The sequence below is a fragment of the Pholis gunnellus genome, assembly GCF_910591455.1.
Source record: "Pholis gunnellus genome assembly, chromosome: 22".
Lineage (NCBI taxonomy): Eukaryota > Metazoa > Chordata > Actinopteri > Perciformes > Pholidae > Pholis > Pholis gunnellus.
The window spans coordinates 2,835,790-2,859,396 of NC_136549.1; the positions used below are offsets into that span (position 1 = coordinate 2,835,790).

The following is a 23,607-nucleotide window of genomic DNA, read 5'->3' on the forward strand; positions in this document are numbered from 1 at the left end:
TAATAAACCATATACGCACATTCAGAGACTTCAAGTGGCCTCACGTTCTGATTCATGCCGATCATGATTAATTAGAGTGGGTCTCCAAATACACCCATCAAACTCGCGACACTAAACCACACCTTTGTGACCTGAAAACATCAACACTAGACACAGAACAATACAAGACGTTAATCTTATTAGCTTAACACTACACTACAAGCATGTGTATGTCAACAGTTAAATTTAGCTTTTCATATCATATCAAATGTAATATCCCTTTCGTGAAAATAAGTATTAATATCCCTATAGAGGCACTACCGGAGCAGTCATGTTGGCGATCTGATAGTTCTGACAGCACCTGAAGGCATCACCAGATATGCGTCCTCCCACCTCTTTCCTCTAAAAGAGCCAGTTGTTGACCTGTGGAGTTATCCAATCTGCTTCTCTCCGTCGAGCGGACGTCGCTACCCTTCTAGCCGCAGCGCTGTCGGTGATCTATCTGCTCTCGGGGCTCCTCAAACAGGGCATGCCCTGCCATGGTCGACCTGAACGGCGGCTGGAACCTCTCTTTCGCCGGGTGCGGCTTTCTGGGAATTTACCACATCGGAGTTGCCAGCTGCCTGCTGGAGAAAGCGCCCTACCTCCTCACAGGGGCCACCAAGTTATACGGGGCCTCCGCCGGCGCTCTGACCGCCTCGGTGCTCGCCAGCCAGACATGCATAAGTAAGACAAACCGCTGTGACTTAGTAGCCTGGAGCTTTAGGCACATTATTATTATTATTATATTGTTATTAATATTATTATTGTAGCTTTTAAATTCCCAGTGTATGCTGTATTGTTGTAGTTTTATATATTGAACTACACTCATTTCAATGCGAATTGTAATGTATTTGTTCATACATAAATCTGTATTTTAAATATGGTTTTAACATCTTTCAGGGTTTCTTAACAAATCTGACCCCAGAGTGTATGTTTCTTTAACATACACTTTTTTTTTAATACCAAAATAAATGCTAAATGTACTTTCAGATATTTATCATGAAACGCAGGAGACTGTTTCTCAGTTTCCAAAACATACTTCCTCTAAATGTCATTAACATGTTATCTATACATATATATATATATAGCCTATGTGTGCTGTGCGAACTACACGGACCCACTGGATCATAGGAGAGCCCTGTTCTTGCTGTGGACGGTGTGAGTCAGAGGGGCCCTTTCACTTTCTCTCCCATGAATAAGCAATCACAAGGGCTGATAACAGCAGACACGTGTAGCCTCGTTGACCTCGGCATGGGCTCAATCCTCGGAAGAGGGCTCGCCCCGGGTCACTGTTGGTCACTGACCCCAGGAAGCTTAAGTGGATTTCAATCCAGTCGTGTGTTTTTCTTTGCACTCTATTGATTCAGAGCAGGGGTTTAGCTTCAAAAGTCCCATCTCCTGAGCCTTTTTTTCTTTTCTCTGTTTCCAGCCAAATGTTGTGAAGATGTGCTCGAGGTGGCGAAGGAGGCCAGGAAGAGGAACCTGGGGCCCCTTCACCCCACCTTCAACCTGGTCAAGGTGATACGGTCCGGCCTGGACCGGGACCTGCCCTCCGACGCGCACGTCCGGGCCTCGGGGCGGCTGTGCATTTCGCTCACCAGAGTGTCCGACGGGGAGAATGTGCTGGTGTCGGAGTTTGGCTCCAAAGAGGAACTCATCCAGGTGCGGAGAGTTAGTGATATCGTTTTTTTATATGGATTTCCTCTAGTTCAACACTTGCTCTCTGTACACAGGCGCTGATCTGCAGCTGCTTCATTCCGGTCTACTGCGGGCTGATCCCTCCATCCTTCAGAGGAGTGGTAGGTGTCAATCGCTACTCCTCAAGGTTTAGCTTTGGTTCGCACAATTATTTGTACAAAATCATATGTCACTTTATTCTTGTCCTAGAAGTCAACGTTGCTTCATTACATGTGACCAAAAGCAGTCATTTGAACCCATGTGTGTATATATATATAATTTGTGACTGAAAGTAAGAACAAAAAAAAGGAGATGGAAGTTAATTAAAAAAGAAATGAGCCAGATATCAGAGGGAAATCCTCAAATCTAGATAGTAGATATAGTATCTAGATAAAAAGTAGATCGTCGATTTGAAAATCATTTGGATCTGCGCTGATGAAAAAAAAGTGTGAGGCTACCAAGAGATAATTTAGTTTTCCACTCCAAATAATCAGGATGAGTCCTATGCATGTTTTGAGAGAGAACTGTGCTCAGCGTTTTGGCTGTGAGTGCTAGTTTCTGATAGCAGTGTTGGCCTCGTTGACTTATCAGCTGGATTTGGACTTTGAGAGTGATATAATCGACAGACGGAGCATAAGTTTCTATGTGTTCCTCTTGTGAACAGACCTACTTGCTCTCCTGTTACCATGTCATATATACACAAACATGACTCAGCCTGTCAGACTGGATTCAGATGACGTTATTGAGTTATAACAAAATACGAAGGTCAAGTGCGTCACAATGAGGACATATAAAGATAGTCAATCGGATGACATGGAATGTAATAGAAATGAAAAGGTTAATCATATCATACATCTTTAAAATTAAACAGTGAAAACACGTAGTTAACTGGTGCCAGTTTAAGTATTTAAAGTGTTTGGAGTGTCAGTGGAAATGTGAGCACTGAAAGGAGTTGAGGTGTCAGTTGAACAGTTAATATGCACATGCATGCAGTATTCTGTCTGCAGGCTCAGAGCCCAGTTCAGTGTGACTCACCAACTCCATGCATGAATGTGCATTAACTGGAGGTATGACAGGCTGTGGTCAAATAGTATGTTGGAGAACAGCCCAAGGTTACAGTGAGGAGCTGGTTATGAAACAGTCTCAGTTTAACACTGATGCCTCTATATGATCTACATAGGTAAACGATACCATCAGAGAGAAGCTATTTCTATAGAATTATTCCTAACTTGTCACTGGGATTCCACAAAAAATGTAACAAAATCATGCATGTTCACCAGAAACTGCTTCAGTTCAGACTCAGAGCTTCTCCTCACTGCTGCTCCGGTCCCCGCTGGGAGCCAACACCGACTCCATGCTGCTGGAGACCCAGGCCGTATTGCTGGGAAGGGAGGCACAGGAGAACCAGAACCAGGACTGCATGGGGCAGACTGTCAGACATCTGCTGCAGTAAAAGAAGATGTTTTCTAAAGGGATTCTGGTGCTCAGAAACTCAACCGCTTTTGCCCACAGGAAATGAAAGTTACTCATAGTAGTTTTAACTGGTGGTGTATTTGTTGAGAAGTGAACATTAATTTGAAGGCGTTTATAAGAGCAAACTTCAGAAAGTTTAATAACACTGTCTCTATAATATAAAGACAGTGTTCGGTTGGCATGCTCTTAGTTTGTTAATTCACACAACTATGAATTAATATTATTATTATATGTAACATGCAATCAAATAGATAAGAAAATCAAGTTTCTGAGAAGAAATGAATATCTGCTTAGGTTTAAATTTCATTCGATTAAGATTTTAGCACTTGCTTGAAAAAAATTCTTTGGAAAAATCAACAACCACCCATGAAATGTACTTAAAGTTACCATGAGGAACTTTAATTTTGTCGGTCCCTGTGAACAAAAGCAGAAATGTTTGCGAGCACAACACTCCCTTTCAAAAACTCCTCATTTTACTGCTGCATTTTCTTCGGGTATTCCCCGCTCAGTCCTGGTTCTGGTTCTCCCTAGCCTCTCTTCCAGCAGCATGGTGTCGAAGATGCAGTGTTGAAGAATTGTTAAGAAATTACAGGACCAGTAAAATTTAGTGTTACCGACAGTTCTTCACTGCCGAGAGAAACTAAAGCCTGACTTATACTGAAATGTTGATATATATATATATACACACACACACACACACACTTTTAGACAAATTGTGACAAAGATATGTAATAACAAAGACAAAGAGTCCATGCTATCAGTGCTTTGAACTAAATGCTAACCTCGTGCATTTCTGTACTGCGATGTCTTGTTACTCAAAGTTAGGCATATGTACCGAAAGGATAAATTATTTAGTTAGGCTCTAAATATTACAGCCAGAGAGAGTAAGATAGCCCCAATACTAATGTAGTTAAATCAATATGAGTTAGAAGTTCACTAAAAGAGTCAAAATACACATTTCTATAGTCTGTATGCACATTGAAGGATCCTGCTCTCCATCTCCTCACTGACCTACATTCAGTCAGGCTGGCAGCTCCTAACACAGATGGCTGGCAGCATCTCTGCCAAGCTGAATGGGATTTTACAACCGGCTCTTCTGGAATAAGGTCAATCCCTTCTCCGTGACATTTTAAGCGCTTTAAATGATAAAAACCCTCCTTTCATTTTCCTACCGTTCCAGGGCTGAGTCTAAAATGGAACCAACAGATTTCGTTAACTAAACAAATGGGCTGAGTCTCTAAAAAAAAATAATATTGTTCTTCACACACACACACACACACACAAATATATTGAGAGGGAGATGTGACTTGGGTTCTTGTTTTGGGACAAGGCTGTGGGTTTTTCATTCTGAAACATCGAAGAGCCTTTATGTTAGAGCAGTCCGGGGCCACGAGGGAATGGAAGTAGCACCCTCATTGTCAAGGTTCAGCAGCCGATAACAACATCCCATGTGTTTCAGTAAGACCTGTTATGTAACGGATAATACAAATGGTCATTACACTATTCAACTGAATGAAGGCAGGTAAATGCATTATTTCCTTCCTTTGTGTCTGTAGCGTTATGTGGACGGAGGGATCAGCAACAACCTGCCGCAGTCGGAGCTGAAGAACACCATCACCATCTCTCCCTTCTCGGGCGAGTGCGACATCTGTCCCCGCGACGACTCCACCAGCTTCCACGAGCTGCGCTTCACCAACACCAGCATCCAGATGAACCTGGGCAACATGTACCGCCTCAGCAGGGCGCTGTTTCCACCGGAACCCAAGGTAGGTCACGTTTTTATGCCTCCGCGCCGGGGAGGGTCGTGTTTTTCCGGTTGTCAGTCCGTCCGATACCTCAGGGAGGCCTGGAGGGATTTTCTTCAAATTGTGGCACAACTGTCCACCTGGGTTGAAGGATGAGCTGATAAGACTTTGGCGGTCAAAGTTCAAGGTCACAAAACACGATTTGGGCCATAACTCAATAATTCATAGGCTAATTATGACAATTTCACACAAATGTCTAACAGGATAAAATGATGAAGTGAGGACATTTTGGACTGACATGGATGGGTTCATGGCGATTTCACTGAAAAGCAGATGTGGCAATTCTAGTTTCAGATGGCGTAGAAGGTGCAGCTGATAATGTGCCGATTTGGAGAAATGAATCTGCAGATTCTGGCTAGAATCCTGATGTGATGGGTTTTTCCTATATATCCCTACTGGTCACACTGTGGCCTGCCACCAGTGAGGCCTCTGGCTGACAATATTCTTTGGTCTCTTATCAGACTCCAACCACAGCAGCAGAGGAAAAATCCCCAGTCAGATGATGCTGATCAGATGAGAGTTCTCAGGGTTAGTGTGCTCCTACGAGGGAGACTTCCCCTCTGGCTCTCTCAGCAAGCTTCACAGCAGAGTTGGTCACAAACAAGACTTGGAGGAGACCTAGACAAAGATTTAGCATAACGCAATACATAGTATGCTAAAAAAACATACCAGGATGTCCTACTGCATCAGCTCGTATTTTGCAGTATGCAATCCAGCATGCTTCTCTGGCAATCCTGACCCACAATCCTTTGCGCAGCAGATAAATGAGCGAGAGGGTCAAAGTTCATGTTCAATGTTACGAGGAAGTAGTATGCCCCAATTGAATTCATACTGCATGTGACCTGAGAGAGAGCAGCTGCAGTGTAAACTAAAAGTCAAAAGAAAGCAATTTTAACTCACAAGTGTATTCATTATCTCTTTCTGTGAAGAAGCGTTTACTGGGCTTTAACTAGTTCTGAAAAAGAGACACAAAGGGTTGTCAGAGGTATGCTCCATGTCTTAAGTAATTGCCCTCCATGTTCTTGCAGCAACACCGATGTCATGAATCTGTTTTTTTCACACACTGTCAGGGTGAAAGGTTGAGTCTGGTTTAAAACTGTCAAGTCTTCAAAGGAGTCCAGGTTAAAGGGCCATTTGGTCTCAGTCATGCTCTGCAGAGACTGTGCTATTTCAGTATAAACTGGTATCATTTGTCCTTTGTCATACACTGGAAAACATTCATCATTTGTTTCTTTGTAGTTGAATATAACAATTTTGAAGATGGCTTCAACTACGAGTGTGGACGACTGCTTCCCACTTGTAGAAATATGGTGGTTCGAGGAATGTCACTTCTTTCTTCACCCAGTGTGTTTGTGTGTGTGTGTGTGTGTGTGTGTGTGTGTGTGTGTGTACGCGTGTGTGTGTGTGTGTGTGTGTGTACGCGTGTGTGTATGCGTGTGTGTGTGCGTGTGTGTGTGTGTGTGTGTGTTTGTTCTCACCCATCTCCGGTTCCCCTCCCGTCTCCTCTGGTTGCCGTAAGCCCTGGGGACCCGGACCTCCTCCCATTCTGTGTCCTCGTTGACATGGCCACGCGTTCCTCTGAAAGCATATTGCAAGCCCCTCGTCTTTCTCCTCCTCCTCTGATCCTGGTTCTGAATCTGTGACCCAATGTTCTATTGAACCACACCGAAAACATCCATCTTGCCCTTTGTCCTCTCCGCCCCAGCTCTGTTGAACTTGCAGCTCAAGAGATTAGAGCTGTGTCATTTGCAAACGCATCTTGTCTATTCTTTTCATCACTTTCGCAGTATAGCTGGCATTGACGATGACAGGCTCCAATCTTCCTCTTTCCAGTTCAGTACAGTCATTTTGGATGTATTTTTTTATATTTGGCAACAGGCATATTTCAATTTTTCTAGTAATTAAGACTTGTCATTTCAATGTAAATTAGGTGCCACAGTACTCATTAAAATAGAAGATACGCCCGATTATGCTTTTGTAATCGCCGATCTCTGATAATGTTTGTTACGGCCCTAAGGTACAGCAAAGGCTCAGGTGCAGAGATAGACACATGAGACGAGGTGAAGTAAAAAAAAAAGAAACAAACAAGCACGGGACAATAATCCTGGAAGACGATGAGCAAGGCCTTCTCTGCTGGCCTAGGCAGAATCACAAAGTTATAGCTATTTTATAATTTAATAATTTTTCATAAATACTACATGTATTATAATTTTTTTCCCATTAGCTTATTTTCTCATTGCATAGCTACTGTCTTCCTCAGTTGCTCTGCTTCCAGTGCAGCTTGTTTTAAGTAGAGCTTTTATCCAATCAGATTTCACCTCTGTGTCTCTAGGTAGAAGAGAGGCCCCAGGCCTGCAGACTTACAAGTGAATCCATGTGCAGGTTAAGTGAATGGAGACGATATTGTTGATTGACATAGTCTTCAACCAATCAGATCTTTAGTTTGACATGTTGGGCGTATTCTTTGACATGTCAGAGCCTTCTAGCTGGCCTACAAGTGTGTGATTGGTCAGTGGGCTAGTGTAACATGTTGGGCGGTGACAATCCCAATATCTGCTGCCTCTGCTGAGCGGACATTTTCAGCCTCAAACGCATTAAAACATATTCAAGAAATACAACTGGGGAGGCTCGACTGTCTTCACTGGCGTCCATGAATCGAGAAGGACTTCTTACTGGAACTAAAACGCACGGATGTACTGAACAACCGTGAGATTAAGCTCTTTATTAACAAAGAAAGGAGGATGGACTTTGTCTTTAAATAGTGAACAGCAGCTCTGGTAAGTTAAATGCGTTTGCTTTTACATCTGCAGTAGCTTTAATATGCTTGTTTATTATTATTTGTACAACTTGTTTTTATGAAGAAGGATTTTTGTTTGGTTTTATATGTGATAGGAACTATTGTTTCGTCCAATGTTGCGCTGACTTTCTCGCTAAATCTGGCGACTTTCCAAATGCTCTTTTTGTCAAAAGCTACTAGTGACAAATCTAGCGACTTTTTCCGGTGTTTTTTCTTTTGTGTTCGTCCGTTTTTTGATCCGACCCGTGACTCTGACCCATGATCCGTTCCAAACCGTGAGTTTTATGAGCCGTTGCACCACTTGCAATATACTTAATCACTGGACTGTATGGACAGCTCAACTTGTGTTTGTGCTGACAAACGTAAAAGCCGAGACCACGTTCGGACATTGGTGAAGCGCTGTCCCAGCAGGTTTATGTCCCAAGTGGATAAAGTCAGTTTAAGACACACATGAGAACTAGAATGGACGACGTGCTATGGATTAATATTATGGTCCCACTAGCTTGAGATAAATCTGTTTGAAATGTCTTGCCTATACCCGTTAGCTGTGTTGTAGTCATACAGCCCCGGCTCCTCACCTCTTCCCTCACGTGCCGTCTGGATTCCACGATTACGTAATCGGACACACACATCTGTGTGATGGGGAGCTGTGTTACCACATTCCTAGAGGGAGGAATTACTTCTCTGTACCACGCCACTTGGAAAAACAAGTCTACACACAGATGCTTGAGGCAGTAACTCTGTGTCTCTGCACACACACACACACACACATACACACACTTGGCGGGCAGTGTATCGAAGAAAACAGATTGTCAAAGAGAACAGAGAGTGACTGTGGCTCAGTGGTAGAGCAGGGTCCCCCTTCAATGAGCATAATGGCAGTTTGATCCCTGGCTCCGCTAGTCCATGTCGATGTGTCCTTGGGCAAGACACTTAACCCCAAATTGCTCCCATAGCTGTGCCTATGTATGAATGTTGTATAACTGTTAGTTAGCCCTAATGAGCAGGTGACACCTTGCATGGTAGCTCCTGTCATCAGTGAATGAATGGGTTTGAATAGGTGAATGATAACATGTAGTGTTAAAGCGCTTTCAGTGGGCGAAGACCAGAAAAGTGCCATACAACTACAGTCCATTTAGCATTTAGCATTTAACTCTCTGGTCCTATCAATCCAGCCAGTGGATTGGCTGTGAGCAGCTCCGCTGATGCCAGAGCTCTCTTTCATTGAAGATGCCAGAGTAGTTTTTTTTTTTTTGGCAGAGTTGATGAGAAGTTTGATACCACTCTTAGACATGAACATGGTGTTCATCGTCTCATCTAACTGAATAAGCGTATTATCCAAAGATATCAAAGTATTCCTTTAAAATCTTAATTATTTTAAATGATATATTTAATTCTTTGTATAAGTCAACACTCTGTTTGGTTGTTGTGATTAATGAGTTATCTTTCTAAGAATAGCTTATAGCAGCCCTAAAGGGTCAAAACTCCAACAACATTTTTAACATAAAAAGCAGTTTTATTGTGAAACAGACTTTTGGGGCTTCCTCGCAGGCACCATATACAGCACTGTACATAATAAATAGTGTGAAAAAGAAAAATGTACCAAAAAGATCAAATAAATGAATGTGTGAAAAAGAGCCGTATTTGAGATGTACTGTTCTCCTCTCCACAGGTACTGGCTCAGATGTGTCAGAGCGGTTATAAGGATGCCCTGCGCTTCCTTGAGGACAACAGTGAGTATTCTACTGCCGAGTTACCATGGTGATTCTGGAATAAGCTGGCCTCGCTACGATTCGTCCCTATCAGCCTCCAGCTTAACTTTCGGACTGTGTAAACTGATGTCACGTTTCGTGTTTGCCAGACCTGCTGATGCTGGATCACCCGACTTCGGGCCCCACCCTGCCAGAGAGCCCGCCCCCTTGCTGCTCCAAGCACACGGAAACCACCAAGGAGTGGGTGCTCCGGAGGCTCCGCCTACTGCGAAAACAGCACTGGTGGCTGGATGAGCAGATGGATCTGCCCACGCCCATCAAGAAAGGTGCGGTTTCACAACAGACTGTTGGATTTCAGCAGTGACGATGCACTCTGTGCTCTGTAAAGTGTAAACATGTTAACATGCTCCTGTGTGTCTGCCAGTGTTTTGCGAGGCCTGCCAAGACAAACCTGGCCTGTATGCCAAGGTGTCCAATATGCTGCCAGTGAGAGTGGCTTCCTACATGCTCATGCCATACACACTTCCTGTACAGTCGGCCTACTCAGTGGCCCAGAGGTGAGTGCAGATCTAATCATTGTCAATAGCTCAAATTCAAAGGGACAGTTAGTGCTACTTATCAAACTAGTTCCAGTGTGAGTTGCAGAGTTTTGGAGATGTCGGTCGTTGAGATGTCTGCCATCTCTCTGGAATTAGATGGCACTAGGCCTTGTGGTGCTCGAAGCGCCAAATGTTTTCCGTCCCAAGCCTCTAATCAGTGAGTCGTTGCACACTTCTTCTGTGCGGTGATACGGTTGACAGGTGTATTTCAGTAGAAAGAAAATAGTATGAAACTGCTCACAACAAAGTTTCTTTGGTAGAGGGAGTGGATTGTCCCATCCCACTCCCACAGAAATAACTTCCCTCCAAATCCCATGATGGAGTAAAATAAATCCTCTCCCATTCCTGTGTCTATTCTTATCAGAACTGCATATTTAAATATTCCATTTTTTTTCTTTGTAAGAACTATGCTTGACAGCAGACATTATCTTTAGCTTTTTCTTATTGGAAAATTAAATTGTATGCCCATAAATTATGAACATATGGAAATAGTATTTGCATATCAGAGAGGATGTAATTCCATACCATGTATGTAGGCCTTTTATCTATCTAAACATATATTTTTGGTCTTTTTATTTAAACAAAACTATTTATGAATCAGCATCTGTTTACAAAAATGTAGGTGTTTGTATTATAATATATTTACTCCCACTCCTGTGACCAGTAGTCCGTTACTGTCTGTGATGCTGTGCGTGAATCATCGTGCGGCTTGTGCATGTAAATTTGACCCACACAGACTCGGCTATATCAGAGACTGTTGTATGATTCCCACCCCCGTTGACTTTTTTCCCCCTGTCCCATCTCAGTCACGTGATGAATAGTGAAATTGGAAAAAGAAACGCCAGCCTCTAGTCGGTTGGTTATCTTGAGTAACTGGGTCACGATTTCTAGAAAAAGACATTGATGTTGAGTTTTTCAAATGTATTTTTTGGTGCTTTTGAGATCCACAAGCCGAGTGCCATTGACTTCCAATATATTGGAGAGAAGGCAGACATCTCTACAGCCGATATCTCCAACACTCTTCACAATCACACCGGCACAATATAGATTGATATATAGCACTACAGGCAAGAGGACAAATATGTAATTTGATGATTTAGGGGTGAACTGTCCCTTTTTAAGCAAGAGAGTTCTGCACTTGAAATTCATTTTCCACTCATCTTGTAAAACATGAATTGAAAACATCAGTTTATTGTTTATTTATTGTATCATGGGTGCTGTTCCCCAGGTTTGTGGAGTGGATCCCAGAGGTGCCGGACGATATGCGCTGGCTGTTTGGGGTAGCAGGTGACATGTACCAACAAGCCTGGAAAGGAGCTCCAGCCAACTCCATCAGGTGACGGATGATTTTTCACACAGTGTTCTGGTTTCAGTCATACGGTTATCCACCAGCAAATTACAAACCAGGGAGTTGAATATGAAAACTATGTAAAATTACATAACAAAAATACAGTATATATGAAAATAATGGAATGATTACAAATATAAGTAAATATAAATATATAATATAAAAAATTATAGTAAGGAGAGGTTACTCAGGCCCCATTTACACTTGAGATTTAAGACACTCATTTACACATACATGTAAAAGGCAACTGAAGCTGTTTGTTAACCGACAATAACACCAGAAGAAGAAGAGCTCCTGCACTGTGGCAGCTTGGCTACCACAATAAAAGTAAAGCTAGCGTTAGCTAACAGCTAACCATGAGCTAACACAACGCATGAATGAATCATATTTGTGAACATTGAGCGACACAAATGTTTTAACGTGTTCATGGGCAGTAACTCTCATGGCGCTCCCATCAGCACTCAGAATCGGCTTTATTGGCTGGGTTTTTCGTACACGCACAAGGAATTTTACTTTTATTTATTTAATTTTTTTTACCAATGACTTTGGAAGATATATTTCCACTAACTTTCTGAAGTTTAACAGGAGTTTTAAAAGAGTCAATAGAATGTATTTGAATGTAAGTTAAAGAGGTGTCGATACTTTATGTCCCTAATCCGGTTAACTAAATTTAAAAGCACTCAAACCCAAAGTTTTCTATTCGGTCATCTTTACTGGCTAATTATTGGCCTAACAGAGTCTTACAAATGTCAAACTGACCCAAAACAGGATGACACAGAACAACATAACGTTTGGGTCCGATAAAACAAAGATTACCCGGAGTTACATCTCACATGTTGGAATTTCTCTGCCTTATCACACGTTGTTTCCAACAGAGAGGCTAAGTCCCGCCCCTTCCAGTTGACCACTATAGGAGCCTATTTCAGAAAAATGATGTACGACAGTCAATGGCTGAAGAAAAATTATTATTTGATCCCGTTTTAATTGAGCCATGAATTACAAATATGATGTCCGTCAATTTAAAAGATAATTTTGCGCGTCAAGAAAGTAGCATTTTGTTGTAAAACGGTTGAAGTATAAGACTGTGAAAACACATAATGAGAAAGACACATCCAAAAGTCTCTTGCTGTGTGTTTTCGCATCGGGCTCTACTCAACGAGTCATGCTCGTTCTTTCGCTTCCCGGCTGATAAAAAGAGTCGCTGGTTAAAACATGCGTGACATTTGTGCGTGAAACATAGCTTAGCTAGCTAGCCAAGGTAACCGCCGTGCTGTTACATCACATGTGTAATTCATGGCACAATTCATGTGGGATCGAAAAAATATTTGTCTCTTGCTTTTGACTACTTTTTTACAAAATAAAGTCCAATTGGGAGACACCGCACGGTCCATGACTGCCTCTCTTTTGCTTACACGCACATATGTGAGACTAATTCTGTGTTATCGACCTCGCAGTGAGCTGGGCCTGAGGAAATGCTTGAGTGCGCCGCCTCCACCTACAGAGTGTGACAAACCAATGGAAAGAGACAACCTGCCTGCTCTCTCCTCCCTAGACCTCCACGGCAGCTACTGGGAGATCCCCAAATCTACCTCCTCCTCGTCCCACCATCATCCTCACATTGTCCCCTTGTCTCCGCAGCAGGTCTGCTTCTTTGTCGGCTCGCAGGATGAACCTCACGGCCACGCGCAGCAGTAAATTGATTCAGGGCCCGCACTTTGACAATGATGGGTTTGAATTTTACACATCGGGTGCTAAAAATTTGAACCAATGAGCTATGGTGCGTACATGTCTCAAGGAGACGCACATTTATCTCTGACTCTGAACACTCCAGGCAGCACCGACTGTATTATATTTTACAGAGTGCTCTGGAACTCATTCAGGATGTGTTTTATGATCTGTTTTAATGTACAGTGTCTAGTTTTACACTCTAACGGCAAACCTACCTACAAGTAGCATTAATTCCTCATTCCAACATAGTTAATTGTCTGTTGGTGTTCACATCTTTGTGATATTTCCAGGCGCCATACGACCGCTTTTTAGGGAACAAGATGCAACGTCTTGGAGGCCTCATCTTAAATTCTCCACAAATCTGCCCAGTTTTGTTTTTGACAAGGGACGTACAGCAAGAACTCAGCCCTGCTGCCGATAGAAATGATGGCCAAAGCTACAACAAGTTTTGATTAACTGAAGTGTCCTTGAAACTGAAATGTTGTCAAAGACTGAACTCTAAATATTGAGACAAATCTACCAAATATGACAAACGTTACTCACAGATCACTAACTTTCAAGGGTTCCTCTCATTTCCCGATTTCGTACCTCCTCGTCTAGGAGGCTTGCCGGAGGAGTTATAAGAGAGGCCTGTTGCCTCAACTGCTCGCGTCTCCTCCTCGCCTCCTCTGCTTGCATCTACTGTGGGCGGGACTAACGAGGAAAGGGAATCAAGCATGTACAAAACTGGGAAATGGGAAAGACCGTCTGTATAAATTCAGCAAATAGACCTCCACAATGGTGTGAGATGGCTGCTGGGAAACGTTTTGACAACTACAAAGCCTCTGTAGAGGTTATTGTTATTGCCAAAATGAAACACTGATGCTGACTGTGCTGATCAAAAGAGTGCAACCAGTGTTAACGTAATTCCTCAAGTTTTAAATCTGTTTGACAGTGTTATCACTTGAATGTAAAGTTGTGTTATTGCACTGTGATATTCTCTTAGGATTAAACCATATTTGAAAACAATTGTTTTGTTTATTGGAGTGTCCTAGACCTGCACTATGTGGTGACACAACAATTTGCCAGTATGTGGTGGATATTGAGCAGTCGTTCCCAAAGACTGGGTTGGGACCCACGTTGGTCCCAGGAGATTTTATTAGGGTCGCCAAATAAATTATCAGAACTTCTTCCCTAGTCTTTTACTTAACATTTATATCTGCAGTACACCTTTGAGCCAGATGAGGGAGCCTAAATGTTAGTATTGTTCTGATAATTGGAGTCTACTTATAACATTGAATCTAATATGAAAGGTTAGCATACATTCTGTTTATTTTACTGATGAGAGGAAATTTAAAAAATGAGATAGCCTCCTAAATAATAAATAACTCCACCTAAATGTATGCATGGTTTCTTTTATAAAGCATTTAATGTGTCCATGTTTTCAATGCATCAAACAAAGCCGTGGTTTATCTCTTCAAGATGATATGAGGTGATGCAGAAATGGCAGTAAAAATGTTAAGGAATGATCATTTACATACAAATCTCAAATCGTGTCTAGATCGCTACCCTACATGTGGGAAAATGTACCAGACCTGTCATAACCTGAACCATACAAGGTCAATAACTAACCTGAACCATACAAGGTCAATAACTAACCTGAACCATACAAGGTCCATAGCTTACCTTAACCATTCACCTTTCAACCATTTCAAAATCTAAACTTAACCAGGTCAATGGCTTACATTAACCATTTAAGTTTGATGCCTAACCTTAACCATTCAACATCAATAACTAACCTTAAACATTCAACGTCATTACCTAAACTTCACCATTCGATGTCAGTAGTTAATCTCAACCAATTCGAGAGAGTTTTGCAAATTGAGGGTCTACCATCTAGACACAACCTTTTGTCTGCCACTGTCTGAAACCAAGGACCCATTGCTTCTTTACAGGGACGTACTATGCAAAATGCACTTTTTAAATGCTTTTCAACATCATATGTGTCTCTGGTGTGTCTACAAAATGTTTTAAGTGTGAGAAACGATTATCCTCTGTTTTTCTCCCACTCCATCCAACAAAAAACGTGCTTGATATGGGGTTAATTTTCCATCGATCCACCTACAGCTTGGTGACCGTCCCTGCCTACAGAGTGCTGAACTGAATTAACCTTGTTGTCCGGCAATGGGATTTCTCGCTATTGCGGACCTGACAGGAAAAGCAAACAAATCACACGTTCTTTTGTTGGCTGTAATAACCAACAGAAAAGCTTTCATGTAGGCTCCTCCCATCATCTGAGGATGTGAATACCTCTTTTTTTTTTTAAAGTGTAAAAAAAACAGAGTGAGAAAAATAATGTGTTTTTGAACAATAAAATATGTAGGCCTTAACGTGTTTTGGTAGAAACCAAAATACAAGTATGAACCTGAACATGTGCATTACATGTCCCCTTTAACATAATGGGTTAAAATGTACAGTAGCATTTGGTTTTTAATTATGTATTGTTTTACTTTATTTATTTTATTTTTAACAGCTCACCAGTTTATCACATTTCTAGTCTTCAGAAGAAAAGTGCTTTACTTACCCATTCACACATGCATTCATACAGTAATGTAGTTTGGCCATGGTGTCCATCAGGATGTAATCTATAGGCTCATGCACACACACACACACACACACACACACACTAACTTGAGGCAGAATTTCAAACAACATACTCGTCACGTGAAGCCTGACGAAGCGTTTCCTCTGATCGAATGACTTCACGTGAGGACTTTAGGTTGGCAGCACACAAAAAGCAGGTTTTTTTCAAAGAGTATCAACATATTGGAGTTCTTAAAATGTTTCTCAAGAGCAGAAATAATGTACATTTATGTTACAATGCAGAAAAAAAGAAATCTATTACATTCTTCTTCGGACAAATTGTCCTTTTCAGTTTAAAGAAGAAATTTGCTTTTCACATTCGTTCATTTTATTGTGAAAAGTGTTACGCCCGGTCTAGGGGAACCTGGACGCAACACAGTATAAGGACTTCCTCTCTCTCTCCCACTCCCAAGAACGACCAGTTATCCCAATGTTCAGTCCATGATATTTATTAGTGACACCATTGGTCATACGTCAGGGTGAGCCTGGCCCAAAATAATAAACAAAACAAGCTTCGTTAATCAACTATCTAACCTACCCAAACTGAACAAAAGAAAAGACAGGCAGCTTCCCTAACTCCCTACCCAAAACAGGAGAAAACAGAGTAAACAAAAGAGCGGCTCACCCCTACCACTACAGGGACTGTTTATAGAATGTACTAGGGCGGTCGCCCCGATCTGTATCCGATGCAGCACGGTCCGTTTGGGAGTCGGAGAGAAGAGAGAGAGACGGCCGGCCTCCACAGGTGCCTTCTTATGTCCCGCCTCATGAGTCCCCCGTCCAATCACCGGTCACCTACAGGATACACAGAAAACTGTCACACTACACAGCCCCAACCTCAGGCAGGGAGGCACACAGCATATAAAATCCTATATTATGACTCGCAGTCATAACAAAAGTGAAATAATAATTTGCCTTTTGAACAAAACTCAAGTTAAAATCTGGTTGGCCAGCTCTCTATTAATACAGGCAATGACAGAACTCTCTTTTTTCCTTTATTTCCTTTCATTTATTTCATTGTATTCATTTTTATTCTATTATATCCATAATTGTTGAGGTAACACTACAGGTACATTGGTTAATGTGTTTGGGTTGGAGAGGGGAGGCTGCTCATGTTTATGTGACATGAAAACCTCCTGAATATAAGTTAAAACAAGTGTAATTGTACAAAAATCAAGGCATCCTGAGCCAAATAACAAAAAGTGGTAGCAGTCAAAGTCTATTCTGAATCCAAAGTTACAGGTCAGATATGCTCCTGGTTTACACGACAGGAGTTTGGTGCAAGTATCTTACCACAGCATCCTACATCAGACCCACGGGAAGCTTGAAGTGAGCTCTGAGGCAGACTGGCACAAAGACTTCCTGCCCCCAGGTAGCACTGAAAACTGGCCGACCATCTTTACACTCTGCTGACGGCAGCCTGCGGCTTGCCCCACGCAGCGAAGTAAGCCACACAGTGACCTATCATTGGCAGGACTCAAGAGCGCGACTGAGTCTTCCCCCCAGTTCAAACACTCACCATCAGCATTGGCTCCGAGAAGCCAGCTACTACCTGGGGGCAGTTCTGAAAATATGCTGCGGCCTACCTCAGAGCTATCCAGCTGTCCTCTGTGGAGTTGTTTTTTTTCCATACTATACAACATTTCTACAACTGTGTGATTATAAATACCGTGGCTCATTGGGTAGAGGGGGTCGTCCGGTAACCGCGAGGGCGGCGGTTTCATCCTTGGCTGCTACATGTCCTGTGCCGAAGTATACCTGAGCAAGACACTAAACCCAGCCCACTGCTCCCAATATGCTAGGGATTGGTTAAATGCAGAAATTGAATTTCATATGTATATAATGAAGACTATAATACATTTAATTTCATTATATTTTTTAAATAAAGATGTCTACATTTCCCTTTCTCTCCTGTAAGCTAAGCTCTTTTTTATTCTACTAAGTTAATAATCAATGTGAACAATTTGTTATTCAAGGAGGGATTTGGTAATCCTAAAATCAGTCTGGTGGCACCAAACATCCTGAGCCAAATAACAAAAAGTGGTAGCAGTCAAAGTCTATTCTGAATCCAAAGTTACAGGTCAGATATGCTACTGGTTTACACGACAGGAGTTTGGTGCAAGTATCTTACCACAGCATCCTACATCAGACCCACGGGAAGCTTTAAGTGAGCTCTGAGGCAGACTGGCACAAAGACTTCCTGCCGCCAGGTAGCACTGAAAACTGTCCGACCATCTTTACACTCTGCTGACGGCAGCCTGCGGCTTGCCCCACGCAGCGAAGTAAGCCACACAGTGACCTATCATTGGCAGGACTCAAGAGCGCGACTGAGTCTTCCCCCCAGTTCAAACACTCACCGTCAGCATTGGCTCCGAGAAGCCAGCTACTACCTGGGGGCAGCTCTGAAAATATGCTGCGGCCTACCTCAGAGCTGTCCAGCTGTCCTCTGTGGAGTTGTTTTTTTCCATACTATACAACATTTCTACAACTGTGTGATTATAAATACCGTGGCTCATTGGGTAGAGGGGGTCGTCCGGTAACCGCAAGGGCGGCGGTTTCATCCTTGGCTGCTACATGTCCTGTGCCGAAGTATACCTGAGCAAGACACTAAACCCAGCCCACTGCTCCCAATATGCTAGGGATTGGTTTAATGCAGAGCTTGAATTTCATATGTATATAATGACGACTATAATACATTTAATTTCATTATATTTTTTAAATAAAGATGTCTACATTTCCCTTTCTCTCCTGTAAGCTAAGCTCTTTTTTATTCTACTAAGTTAATAATCAATGTGAACAATTTGATATTCAAGGAGGGATTTGGTAATCCTAAAATCAGTCTGGTGGCACCAAACATCCTGAGCCAAATAACAAAAAGTGGTAGCACTCAAAGTCTATTCTGAATCCAAAGTTACAGGTCAGATATGCTACTGGTTTACACGACAGGAGTTTGGTGCAAGTATCTTACCACAGCATCCTACATCAGACCCACGGGAAGCTTGAAGTGAGCTCTGAGGCAGACTGGCACAAAGACTTCCTGCCGCCAGGTAGCACTGAAAACTGGCCGACCATCTTTACACTCTGCTGACGGCAGCCTGCGGCTTGCCCCACGCAGCGAAGTAAGCCACACAGTGACCTATCATTGGCAGGACTCAAGAGCGCGACTGAGTCTTCCCCCCAGTTCAAACACTCACCGTCAGCATTGGCTCCGAGAAGCCAGCTACTACCTGGGGGCAGTTCTGAAAATATGCTGCGGCCTACCTCAGAGCTATCCAGCTGTCCTCTGTGGAGTTGTTTTTTTCCATACTATACAACATTTCTACAACTGTGTGATTATAAATACCGTGGCTCATTGGGTAGAGGGGGTCGTCCGGTAACCGCAAGGGGGGCGGTTTCATCCTTGGCTGCTACATGTCCTGTGCCGAAGTATACCTGAGCAAGACACTAAACCCAGCCCACTGCTCCCAATATGCTAGGGATTGGTTAAATGCAGAGCTTGAATTTCATATGTATATAATGACGACTATAATACATTTAATTTCATTATATTTTTTAAATAAAGATGTCTACATTTCCCTTTCTCTCCTGTAAGCTAAGCTCTTTTTTATTCTACTAAGTTAATAATCAATGTGAACAATTTGATATTCAAGGAGGGATTTGGTAATCCTAAAATCAGTCTGGTGGCACCAAACATCCTGAGCCAAATAACAAAAAGTGGTAGCAGTCAAAGTCTATTCTGAATCCAAAGTTACAGGTCAGATATGCTACTGGTTTACACGACAGGAGTTTGGTGCAAGTATCTTACCACAGCATCCTACATCAGACCCACGGGAAGCTTGAAGTGAGCTCTGAGGCAGACTGGCACAAAGACTTCCTGCCCCCAGGTAGCACTGAAAACTGGCCGACCATCTATACACTCTGCTGACGGCAGCCTGCGGCTTGCCCCACGCAGCGAAGTAAGCCACACAGTGACCTATCATTGGCAGGACTCAAGAGCGCGACTGAGTCTTCCCCCCAGTTCAAACACTCACCGTCAGCATTGGCTCCGAGAAGCCAGCTACTACCTGGGGGCAGTTCTGAAAATATGCTGCGGCCTACCTCAGAGCTATCCAGCTGTCCTCTGTGGAGTTGTTTTTTCCATACTATACAACATTTCTACAACTGTGTGATTATAAATACCGTGGCTCATTGGGTAGAGGGGGTCGTCCGGTAACCGCGAGGGCGGCGGTTTCATCCTTGGCTGCTACATGTCCTGTGCCGAAGTATACCTGAGCAAGACACTAAACCCAGCCCACTGCTCCCAATATGCTAGGGATTGGTTAAATGCAGAGCTTGAATTTCATATGTATATAATGACGACTATAATACATTTAATTTCATTATATTTTTTAAATAAAGATGTCTACATTTCCCTTTCTCTCCTGTAAGCTAAGCTCTTTTTTATTCTACTAAGTTAATAATCAATGTGAACAATTTGATATTCAAGGAGGGATTTGGTAATCCTAAAATCAGTCTGGTGGCACCAAACATCCTGAGCCAAATAACAAAAAGTGGTAGCAGTCAAAGTCTATTCTGAATCCAAAGTTACAGGTCAGATATGCTACTGGTTTACACGACAGGAGTTTGGTGCAAGTATCTTACCACAGCATCCTACATCAGACCCACGGGAAGCTTGAAGTGAGCTCTGAGGCAGACTGGCACAAAGACTTCCTGCCCCCAGGTAGCACTGAAAACTGGCCGACCATCTTTACACTCTGCTGACGGCAGCCTGCGGCTTGCCCCACGCAGCGAAGTAAGCCACACAGTGACCTATCATTGGCAGGACTCAAGAGCGCGACTGAGTCTTCCCCCCAGTTCAAACACTCACCGTCAGCATTGGCTCCGAGAAGCCAGCTACTACCTGGGGGCAGTTCTGAAAATATGCTGCGGCCTACCTCAGAGCTGTCCAGCTGTCCTCTGTGGAGTTGTTTTTTTCCATACTATACAACATTTCTACAACTGTGTGATTATAAATACCGTGGCTCATTGGGTAGAGGGGGTCGTCCGGTAACCGCAAGGGCGGCGGTTTCATCCTTGGCTGCTACATGTCCTGTGCCGAAGTATACCTGAGCAAGACACTAAACCCAGCCCACTGCTCCCAATATGCTAGGGATTGGTTAAATGCAGAAATTGAATTTCATATGTATATAATGACGACTATAATACATTTAATTTCATTATATTTTTTAAATAAAGATGTCTACATTTCCCTTTCTCTCCTGTAAGCTAAGCTCTTTTTTATTCTACTAAGTTAATAATCAATGTGAACAATTTGATATTCAAGGAGGGATTTGGTAATCCTAAAATCAGTCTGGTGGCACCAAACATCCTGAGCCAAATAACAAAAAGTGGTAGCACTCAAAGTCTATTCTGAATCCAAAGTTACAGGTCAGATATGCTACTGGTTTACACGACAGGAGTTTGGTGCAAGTATCTTACCACAGCATCCTACATCAGACCCACGGGAAGCTTGAAGTGAGCTCTGAGGCAGACTGGCACAAAGACTTCCTGCCCCCAGGTAGTACTGAAAACTGGCCGACCATCTTTACACTCTGCTGACGGCAGCCTGCGGCTTGCCCCACGCAGCGAAGTAAGCCACACAGTGACCTATCATTGGCAGGACTCAAGAGCGCGACTGAGTCTTCCCCCCAGTTCAAACACTCACCGTCAGCATTGGCTCCGAGAAGCCAGCTACTACCTGGGGGCAGTTCTGAAAATATGCTGCGGCCTACCTCAGAGCTGTCCAGCTGTCCTCTGTGGAGTTGTTTTTTTCCATACTATACAACATTTCTACAACTGTGTGATTATAAATACCGTGGCTCATTGGGTAGAGGGGGTCGTCCGGTAACCGCAAGGGCGGCGGTTTCATCCTTGGCTGCTACATGTCCTGTGCCGAAGTATACCTGAGCAAGACACTAAACCCAGCCCACTGCTCCCAATATGCTAGGGATTGGTTAAATGCAGAGCTTGAATTTCATATGTATATAATGACGACTATAATACATTTAATTTCACTATATTTTTTAAATAAAGATGTCTACATTTCCCTTTCTCTCCTGTAAACTAAGCTCTTTTTTATTCTACTAAGTTAATAATCAATGTGAACAATTTGATATTCAAGGAGGGATTTGGTAATCCTAAAATCAGTCTGGTGGCACCAAACATCCTGAGCCAAATAACAAAAAGTGGTAGCAGTCAAAGTCTATTCTGAATCCAAAGTTACAGGTCAGATATGCTACTGGTTTACACGACAGGAGTTTGGTGCAAGTATCTTACCACAGCATCCTACATCAGACCCACGGGAAGCTTGAAGTGAGCTCTGAGGCAGACTGGCACAAAGACTTCCTGCCGCCAGGTAGCACTGAAAACTGGCCGACCATCTTTACACTCTGCTGACGGCAGCCTGCGGCTTGCCCCACGCAGCGAAGTAAGCCACACAGTGACCTATCATTGGCAGGACTCAAGAGCGCGACTGAGTCTTCCCCCCAGTTCAAACACTCACCGTCAGCATTGGCTCCGAGAAGCCAGCTACTACCTGGGGGCAGTTCTGAAAATATGCTGCGGCCTACTTCAGAGCTGTCCAGCTGTCCTCTGTGGAGTTGTTTTTTTCCATACTATACAACATTTCTACAACTGTGTGATTATAAATACCGTGGCTCATTGGGTAGAGGGGGTCGTCCGGTAACCGCAAGGGCGGCGGTTTCATCCTTGGCTGCTACATGTCCTGTGCCGAAGTATACCTGAGCAAGACACTAAACCCAGCCCACTGCTCCCAATATGCTAGGGATTGGTTAAATGCAGAGCTTGAATTTCATATGTATATAATGACGACTATAATACATTTAATTTCACTATATTTTTTAAATAAAGATGTCTACATTTCCCTTTCTCTCCTGTAAGCTAAGCTCTTTTTTATTCTACTAAGTAAATAATCAATGTGAACAATTTGATATTCAAGGAGGGATTTGGTAATCCTAAAATCAGTCTGGTGGCACCAAACATCCTGAGCCAAATAACAAAAAGTGGTAGCAGTCAAAGTCTATTCTGAATCCAAAGTTACAGGTCAGATATGCTACTGGTTTACACGACAGGAGTTTGGTGCAAGTATCTTACCACAGCATCCTACATCAGACCCACGGGAAGCTTGAAGTGAGCTCTGAGGCAGACTGGCACAAAGACTTCCTGCCGCCAGGTAGCACTGAAAACTGGCCGACCATCTTTACACTCTGCTGACGGCAGCCTGCGGCTTGCCCCACGCAGCGAAGTAAGCCACACAGTGACCTATCATTGGCAGGACTCAAGAGCGCGACTGAGTCTTCCCCCCAGTTCAAACACTCACCGTCAGCATTGGCTCCGAGAAGCCAGCTACTACCTGGGGGCAGTTCTGAAAATATGCTGCGGCCTACCTCAGAGCTATCCAGCTGTCCTCTGTGGAGTTGTTTTTTTTCCATACTATACAACATTTCTACAACTGTGTGATTATAAATACCGTGGCTCATTGGGTAGAGAGGGTCGTCCGGTAACCGCAAGGGCGGCGGTTTCATCCTTGGCTGCTACATGTCCTGTGCCGAAGTATACCTGAGCAAGACACTAAACCCAGCCCACTGCTCCCAATATGCTAGGGATTGGTTAAATGCAGAAATTGAATTTCATATGTATATAATGACGACTATAATACATTTAATTTCATTATATTTTTTAAATAAAGATGTCTACATTTCCCTTTCTCACCTGTAAGCTAAGCTCTTTTTTATTCTACTAAGTTAATAATCAATGTGAACAATTT

At 43.0% G+C, this 23,607-nt stretch overlaps 1 protein-coding gene across 1 annotated transcript; it reads left to right on the forward strand.

The window, feature by feature from the left end:
* The first annotated feature begins 440 nt into the window (after positions 1-440).
* Positions 441-14,168, forward strand: pnpla3 (patatin-like phospholipase domain containing 3). The gene is made up of 9 exons (XM_079184035.1): positions 441-705; positions 1,451-1,683; positions 1,755-1,820; positions 4,728-4,937; positions 9,446-9,506; positions 9,635-9,811; positions 9,910-10,042; positions 11,313-11,420; positions 12,887-14,168. The coding sequence occupies exons 1-9, from the start codon at positions 519-521 to the stop codon at positions 13,125-13,127; spliced, it is 1,416 nt and encodes a 471-aa protein (XP_079040161.1). The 5' UTR covers positions 441-518; the 3' UTR covers positions 13,128-14,168.
* The last annotated feature ends 9,439 nt before the right edge of the window (positions 14,169-23,607 follow it).